We start from the raw sequence: 9,470 nt of genomic DNA, 5'->3' as shown, positions 1-9,470 counted from the left end.
TACTCAATACTCTATTACTTTAATATTACTTTGTGCAAATTGAAAATAACTAGCATACTCTTTTTTTTCAGCCACAAAATGAGGACAGATCTTTTGGTTAAAAGCTTTTTTTTTTTTATTGGTTACGATATCAACTCATGGCAACATCAGTATCACCACGCCACTGTACAAATACAAAAACAGAAAACAAAAAAATTGGTGTGAAAAAGACTATAAAAATTATTCCATAACAAGTGATTATATCTTCACACAATAGAACTGTAAGATAATTATCATGGCACCAAGTCCCTGGTTCTCACTGGCTTAAAATACTTAATAAATTAAAAGGGAAAGGAAAAGTGATGCCAAAGGGCAGTGCATTACTCTGTGACGGCCAGGTGAGGTGTTGGAACACATTTTGTGGTGGTGGAATCTTCTTTTTTTTTTGGACATACCCAACAAGTGACAGTAAATGTCAATACTTAAAATAAATTGCGCATGGTAGTGCAAATGTAATCCTCAAAACACTGCCTTGATGGCTCTAGAACATGGTAAATAAACACCTGTTTCTTTACATTTAAAAAACAACTGTGGTCGTGGTCCGCGTTTGATAGCCGCAAATGGCAGTTGTAATTACTGTTCAAATATCGGCGGAAATTCTTGATATTAAACTAATCTTTCATAACACCTCACTGATTTGAGTGAGTGTTTTCCAAAATATATTTGTTTATCAAATAAGGTGCAATCTGGTATGAATCCTTCAAAACAAATACTGAGCCAAAATTAAACCTAAAATGATTCAATATAAACACTTTTTTTTTTTCATGTGGGAGACAATTGAAGTCCCAACTGCTAATACTGTTGAATTATACACAAAAAAAAAACTAAAACACAAGATGCTGTCCACTGAACGTCTGATTCAGAGTGGCAGTCGACTCTTCTGTCCAGTGGTTACGGGCTAAGTAGCAGTTTGGATCGGACACAGCTCACCATCAAACCAACATCTGTATACGGTGGCTTTATTCACTCCAACAAATGGCAATCGCAGTGGTGTGAATGCATTCTTGGCAGAACACTTTTCAAATGGATAATAGTACTGTGGAACCATTAGGATGCACAAAGAGAAAAAATCTAACATTTGTGATGGGCAAATCTATATTTGCGTCAAGCAGCTGATTGGGTGCAAAAAAAATTATGTTGATACACATGGGAAAGCTGGCACTTTTGACATAATGGATAATACAAAGGAACAAAAAGCAAGTCAGTTGTGTCCTGGGTCGTTCACAGCTCCATGGCTAACGCTGGCACACACGAGGAATTAACGATTCTATGTTATCCGTATGGATTAGTCCCGCCCTCCCTCGCCCCATCAACACTGATGGGCAACACATCCTAGGCAACAATAGGAAGTTCTCAGGCTTAAAAAAAAAGTAAAACATACCATCTCATTACGCATTCTCTTGTAAAAAAAAGAAAAAAGAAGTGAAAACCAGTTACAAATGAACCTAAAACCAAAAGGAAAATTAACAAAAAATAAAAGAAAATTACAGTATTTCAGGGGAGATCCACCGATACTTGATTGAACACTAACAAAGTACTGCGACACGGATGGTAGTAGTACAAGATTTTAAATATTAAAAAGTGATAATACAGCATTCAAAGCATGTGGTGGTGATTTGAAGCATGGGTGTTTAGTGTTCACTAGTATAGGCAGCGTTATGTGCTTGCTGAAGGAAAATGATTCGTTCTTTGGACTCTTGTCCCATCTGCCCCTCTGACCCTCCCCGGAGAACAAGGCTCTCGCAGCGGGACATTACACTCAGCCGTACTCAATGCAAGCGTTGGGTTTGGTTAAGGGGATTTCTTTCTTTTTTTTACACTTTGAGCTATCGTAAGGCAGAATGGACACAATTTGGGGCCAAATCTCAAAAGCACAAATTCTCCTCAGCAGACACACACATGGCAAGTACAGGCACCGGAAATAGCCAACGGGCAGGTCGAATGAATGTCCATCTGTCGGGAAATAAAACATCCAAAATCTTTCAACGGAAACCAAAAAAAAAAAAAATGAAATGGCAGAGAAAATATACATATATAAAAAAAACAAATCATCAGATACCACTTGTCCCAGTAAATACGTCACGTGCTTGATTCTTTACATTGGTACTAAAGTCTAAGTATTACTAGCTATCAGGTGTCCATTTCGGTCTACCGAGTGTTTTTTTTCCTCTTAGAAATACCTTTCTGTTCATTGCATGTTCTTGTTGAAAGACAAATGATAATTTCATGTTAAATACAGATCATCACAAAATAAGTGTTCTTTTTTTTTTGTTGTGGTTTTTTTAATTCATTTTTATACACACGTGTGGTAGCACTATTGTGGTTTCGGAATAGAGTGTAGGCTCAGACGTTGTCAAGGAAAATGGTTGTGTTTTTTTTTTTTTTTTTTTTTGCCAATCCTTCACGTGAAAGAAAATACAAAAGTCCACCTTGCTGTCAGTTTGAATCGCCGCCATCTTTTCTCGCCCTGACAAGAAGCAGAAGTCAACTTCGACATCTTCACGAATGATTTAACCTCTTGCCTCAAAGCTGTTCAAACTGATTGAAAAGTAACACATCGCGGCAGAAAGACAGCATTGCTTTTTTTCTTCTTTTTTTATATACCAACCCCTTCCCTCCCCGCCCTCTTCTACGGTCGACATGTTGGAAGAACCCCAGACCCTGTTGAGACCTGATTGGCTCTTGTATGTGGGCCTCGTTAACAAGTCCCGCTCCTTTTTCTAGAGCAATGTGGGGAGTCACCCAATCCTGTTGAGCAGTGGGTGACTGAAAGGCCAATAGATCATTTGGAAATCCCTGTTGTCTATGATTTGAGGCCCGATATTCAGTTCCATTATAGTACCGTGACTAAAATACAGGAGTACTCCACAGACTGCAGCCTACAAGTCGACCAGCTTCACTATTTTTTGTTGTACTTTTTGTTGTACCAGACTAGAAAACAATTACTCATAAAATAAACGGCCGCCGTCGGCTCTGGAGAGTCGCGTTTCCACGCGGTCGGGGAAAAAGGAAACCGACAGCCATCCTAAAACGTCGGTCAGTTACGTAAAAAAAAAAAAAAGGAAAAGCATTACAATCACAGCTATCATCCATCATAACAATACTTTTTAGTTAAAGGGTGTGTGTGTGTGTAGGACCAGAACCGGTTACCGTCACACGCACGCACGCACACACACATACATACATACATACATACATACATACATACATACACACACATACGCGCACTGACACATGCATGCATGAACATGTACACAATAGTGTATGGAAATAATAACAACAAAAATAAAACAGTTAAATTCAAAGAAGTTCCCCAAACCGGATCCTAATAGTTCCTGCTTTGTTAAGCCCAGGCGGTCTTCTGAGAAACACGCTTTCGGAAAGCCCAAAGCGTCCCGATTTAAAACATCTCGCTAAATGCTTTCCTCTTGATGACCCACGGTGCTTTAATGTACCAGGCCCCGGGTGACTGGGCCCCCCCCGTAAGAGGCGTTAAACAAACACAGCCACTATTAAAGACAGGTTTGGTATGATCAAGGTGTGGTACTGGGAATAATATTTACATTGAAAAAGAAAAACTGTGAAGCGACTCCCCTTCCCGCACAAAACAAAAAAAACTGACTTGATAGGGCTGGAAATAAACTACAAAATCATATACATACACATTATATGTGCATATATGATGCATATATACACACACATAATGATATACATATATATACTGTATTTATATATATATATTTACATTTGACGCACACACACACACACACACACACACTGCTGCCCTCTAGTCTGACGGTAACCACGGCAACACAGCTCATCGTAAACCATTCACTTTTTTTGCCCTTTCTACTTTTCTATGTTTCACTCTCCTCTCTCTCTCGCTCTCCTCTCTCTCTCTCGCTCTCTCTCTCTCTCTCTCGCTGGGCCACTACTGAAATTGTGAGGGTGTTTTAAAGTGTGGTTAAAAAAAAAATTAAAAAAAAAACACAAAAGAGAAGTCAATTGGAAAAGGTGGAAAGAGTTTGTGGGCAGGAGCACACAGGCCGAGGGGGACGGGGGACGGGGGGGACGGGAGAGCTTCAGAGGGTGGAGGGGAGGAGGGTGTTTAAGTGGGACAACTAGACTTCACACAGTGTTCACCTCTGAGGGACCGGGGTGGGGGGGGGGGGGGGGTGCGAGGATAGGGGACGGGGGAATGGGAGGAGGAGGGGGGGGGTGGGGGGTGGGGGGGGGGTGCGGTCGGGATGGAGCGATTTACAGGCGAGGAAGAGAGAATGGATGTGTGTTTCGTTTCTTTCGTTTTCTTTCTCAGTTCCAGATTCGGAGGAAACTGTCCCAGGAGCCGGTGGCGACCGCCATGCCGTCGTCAGTCACGCCTAAACAGCTCACCCGGTTGTCGTGTCCGGCCAACACACCTGGGGTGGAAACGGACACACACACACACACACACACACACACACACACACACACACACACACACACACACACACACACACACACACACACACACACACACACACACACGTTTTAACGGTGATGCAGATCAACGAGCTACGTAGGGTCGTCATGCCAACTGCCCAAAAAAAAAGAGACAATCGAGAACACCACGGCACCGAGATTCTCCCATATGTTAATACAGTCCTTTGGATTATCAGACTAAGCTGGTAGATTGGCTTCCAATCCAGATAATTAGCAAAAACTCACTCAACCAAACCAACAGGATACCGCAAAAATACCACAAAACATCAGTGATGCTGATGACTCCCTCCTCTCTCCCCCACTCCTACTACTAAACCAACCAGAACGCATGACCTAAATACACACACACAACACACACACACACACACACACACACACACACACACACACACACACAACACACACACACACACACACACACACACACACACACACACACACACACACACACACACACACAGAGAGAAAGAGAGAGACAGACAGACAGATACAGGGACACAGAGAGAGACAGACAGAGAGACAGAGACAGACAAACACAGACAGAGAGACACAGAAAGAGACAGACAGAGAGACAGAGACAGACAAACACAGACAGAGAGACACAGAAAGAGAGACAGACAGAGACAGACAGAGAGCCAGAGCCAGACAAACACAGACAGAGAGACACTGAAAGAGAGACAGACAGAGAGACAGAGACAGACAAACACAGACAGAGAGACACAGAAAGAGAGACAGACAGAGAGACAGAGACAGACAAACACAGACAGAGAGACACAGAAAGAGAGACAGACAGAGACAGAGAGAAAGAGACACAGAGAGAACGAGACACAGAGACCCACACAGAGACAGAGACACAGGGAGATATTTCCACCGACCTGCGCGCTCCGCCTTCAGTGTGTCCCACACGTTGCAGTTGAAGTCGTCGTAGCCGGCGAGCAGCAGGCGGCCGCTTTTGGAGAACGCCACGGAGGTGATTCCGCAGATGATGTTGTCGTGGCTGTACATCATCAGCTCCTGGTCGGCGCGCAGGTCAAACAGCCGGCAGGTGGCGTCGTCCGAGCCCCGTGCAGAAGGCGTTCCCGTTGGGGAAGAACTGCGGGGAGGGGGGGGGGGGGGGGGGGGGGTGGGGGGGGGGGGGGGGTAGGGATGAGAATGTTTCTTTTGGTTTCTCTAGAAGTCGGTCAGGTTCAATCAGATCAGAGTAAAAGGCACTGCTTTGGGCTTTTCGAATATCTAAAATATTAAATACTCTGGGCCATATATATAACCTCTCAAATCTCCATGAGTGCTCTTTTCCTTTGGATAACCTGATTAATTACCACACGCTCCAAATCAGACCATTTCATGGTCCAATTCAGCTTCTCTCCAGTGATTTTTAGAGACCGATTTCTGTAACTCCAATGTTGATTGGGTGCTGTGCTCATTGTTGGCCCGACTTTTTGGATGAAGGCGTCCAATGAGGTGAAGCGTACCATCACAACACCATGGCTCGCTTCCACCAGCCCTTAACCCCCCCCCCCCGATCTCTGGGTTGACTCACGCAGACGGCGTTGATGTCGGACACATGGCCGGTGAAGGACTGCCTTCACATGCCGTCCCGGACGTCCCACAGCTTGGAGGACGCGTCGCAGGCCCCCGACACGAAGGTCCTGAAGTCGGGGCTCAGGGACAGGCTCATCACGTCGCCCGTGTGGCCCGTGAAGGTGGTCGCCTGCTGGCCCGTCTCTATGTCCCACAATGCACTGCACAAGACGTTGGAGGAAAAAAGGCCCAGGGGGTCAGCTAGATATGGGGGTGATGCACAAAGGAAACAGAGAGAGAGAGACAGAGACAGAGACAGAGAGAGAGCCAGAGAGAGAGAGAGAGACAGAGACAGAGACAGAGAGACAGAGAGAGAGAGAGACAGAGAGAGCCAGAGACACGGACACAGACACAGAGAGAGAGACAGAGACCGAGACAGAGACCGAGACAGAGAACGCATGAGGTGTAGGAGGAGCAGGAGGCGGACTCACCAGGTGGTGTCTCCAGAGCTGGTCACAATCTGGTTGTCGTCCAGGAAACGGCAGCAGGAAAGGTACCCTAGACACAGACAAGGGGAACGTGTTGTCTGAGTAAGCCTCAACTGCTCATGCCACGCTGGCCAGTCGCCAACAGAAGTTCCCGGTTGTACTGGTCAAGAACCAGTTTTGAATAAACCTAAGAATCCCCAAAACGTATATGCATCACGCAAGTAGGATTTAAAAAACGAAATTGTATGGAATCAACTTGCTATTGAATGTTGCCACTCTGCAGTTACTACTACTGCTGCTAGATGGTGCTATTGTGCATTACTGTCAGTTTCCATTTTGTCTCACTCTGCGGCTGGGGAACACAAGGGAATATATCACATTCAGGTGCATGGAAGTCTAAAAGGAAGTGTGAAATATGCAATGGGAGTGTGGGAGACACAGTGTCACGCAAACACCAGCTAGTGTGTTCGTGTCGTGTCTGAAGAAATACCAAATTAACTGCTTCGTCATCATCACTGGGAGCAAGCTAAGAAAATAACTTCCTCAGTCAAGTCAGGTCAATTTCATTTGTATAGCCTTTAATGCTAAAGTTACAGTGGGCTTCACAGGCCAACATTTAAATGTAGAAAAAAGCTCTTTATCAAACACTGCTAGTCATTAAGGCAATATCATTCGTAATATAACATATTAATATAATATATAATATGATAGAATCTAGGTCACAACTGTGTATGCAGTCTCCTGTTTGTCTATCTGTAACAAACATAACATAATATAAGCCAATGATGTCGAAAATAATAATTTCAGTCAGCAAATGTGTATCTCTATTCTATTAACTCGAAATCAAAACATAAATTATTTTGTTAAAACTCCTAAACAAAAATAAAACGCAACCAAAAAATATGCTGCTCTGCACTCATGTTTATTCTAGATCAGCAATACACCATCCCATCACCAGGGGGGGGGGTGTGAGGAGGCGGTGGGCGGAGTTACGTTAAATTTAAATTATAAATAAATATTAATAATGTAATAGCAAGGTCTCCTTCTGTTTAACAATTAATATCTTATCTTCAATATCACAATCCAAACCAATGCCAACTCCTCCCAGAAGTTGTGGTGAGCAGGCATACAAAGAACGGAGATGCAAAGTGTCAGATCCATAGAAAAGACACAGCAAACTGGTTTCAGGATTCACTCGTCACTCGTGCCGATTAACAGAGCAGCTAAGGAGGAAATGCACAAGCAGGGTGAAGATTCTAGAGATATTTTTTTGTTTTTTCTTTAGTTTTCTTTTTAAGCGATCAACCTGCCAGGGACTACGGATGAAAATTAGCCTGCATGGCTAAATCTGGCACATTTACAGGTTGAACTCTGGTGCTCATGTTATTAATGTGCGCTGTCCCTTTTAAATAAAGAAATCCAAGTTTGGATATTCCTCTATAAACAGGGCGCAGGTAGACTCCGGCTAAGCTTAGTGCACGTCCCTTTATTTCACTATTCAACGAAAAATGAGTGAACAATACCCCCACCCGACGACATGACCGCATTCGTTGATTGCTATCATCCAAAAGTAGGCCGGCAAAATGGCACACGCCTAGCGTCAACGCCGGGCTATCTGCTAGCACTGCTGGCTGTCACGCTGCCAACCAATCCTAACCTTTAGTTTGAGCGAAGCCCCGCCTACCTGTGTGTCCGGGCAGCTCCCGGGTGACCCGCACATTGCCCTCCCGGGTCTTCAGGCTGTAGATGGAGCAGATGTTGTCCAGGCCGCCGCACGCCACATAGTTTCCCGAGGGGGCGTAGGCGCACGTCATCACCCAGGAAGAACGCAGCGGGATGGCGTGCATCTGAGTGGGGGGGGGGGGGGGGAGATAGAGAGACACAGGCAGCGAGAGAGAGAGGAGAGGAGAGAAAGAGAAAGAAAGAGAGACACACAGAGACAGAGAGACAAAGAGAGAGAGATAGACAGAAAGAGAGAGATAGACAGAAAAAAAGACGGACAGAGAGGGAAAAAGAGCAAGTGAGAGAGCGAGGAAGGGTGAGGGGGAGAGAGAGAGAGAGAGTTTGAACCCGCTCCAGCTTTGACTGTATGCTTTGATTGTGGTCAGCCTGGCTTTGGATGAAAGCATTTGCTAAATGACAAAAGGTAAAGTGAGAGGCGTACTGGGGTGCCATGGGTAGGCAGGTGGCTTTTTGATAACATATTGCGTCACTAATTCTGATTGCCCTTCAGTTGAGATGACGTATTTGCTGATTCTCGTTACGCAGACAACAATTACCTTCCAACCCCTGTGGGCCACAACACACAAGGCATGAAAACACAGTTTTTACAATACAACACAATACAACACAAACAGGGGATTGATTGAGAGTTGAGTGCTGCTAGCAAGAGGGTTAAACCCAGGGTTTGATAACCCCACCTTCTGCCATGGAGGGGGTCAGCCCTCCATGGACTATTGAAGTTAACAGTGATCTCCTGAATACAAGTCTGGGCTCTCACCTTATTTGTTGTGTAGCTGTCCCAAATGATGAGCTTTCCATCCTGGGACGCACTTACCAGTAACCTAGATAGAATACAAAAAAGAAGACTGTCTATTATTTATTATTTAGAACATTTCGGGAGCAGTGTGCAGAGCACTCACAGCCAGAATAATCCATGACCAACATGCATCTACGGCATAAAGGGAAGCAATGGGAGTCAGGTGCCGGGGAGACTGTGAACAAGTGGAGGGTCAGGTGCCTAAAACCATATCATCATTCGCTTTTTTTTTTCTATCATGGGACGAAAGCTGCCGCTAATTTTTTATTATTTCTTGCCTCCTTCCTTCTCCCCTCCCTAATCCTTCCTCCCGCCTTTGACTCTCACTTCCTCTCCTGGCGGGGACGCCTTTTCGTGCCACAGGCATCCAGGGGAGCTCCCACTTTGAATGTGCCAACCCA

General features: G+C 44.7%; 1 protein-coding gene across 1 annotated transcript in view; it reads right to left on the bottom strand.

The window, feature by feature from the left end:
- Positions 1-98: 98 nt before the first annotated feature.
- LOC311353341 (guanine nucleotide-binding protein subunit beta-4-like) overlaps positions 99-9,470 on the bottom strand; it is a 17,312-nt gene continuing 7,940 nt past the window's right edge. Inside the window, 8 exon segments of the mRNA XM_084473220.1 lie at positions 99-4,457; positions 5,397-5,583; positions 5,585-5,614; positions 6,062-6,106; positions 6,110-6,263; positions 6,534-6,600; positions 8,215-8,377; positions 9,031-9,094. Of these exon segments, the coding sequence (XP_084329346.1) occupies positions 4,351-4,457; positions 5,397-5,583; positions 5,585-5,614; positions 6,062-6,106; positions 6,110-6,263; positions 6,534-6,600; positions 8,215-8,377; positions 9,031-9,094 (817 nt within the window). The 3' untranslated portion in view covers positions 99-4,350.

Source organism: Micromesistius poutassou (genome assembly GCF_964030765.1).
Source record: "Micromesistius poutassou genome assembly, chromosome: 9".
Taxonomy (NCBI): Eukaryota; Metazoa; Chordata; class Actinopteri; order Gadiformes; family Gadidae; genus Micromesistius; species Micromesistius poutassou.
Note: the sequence above shows the minus strand (reverse complement) of the source record. Positions and strands in the feature narration are given on the sequence as shown.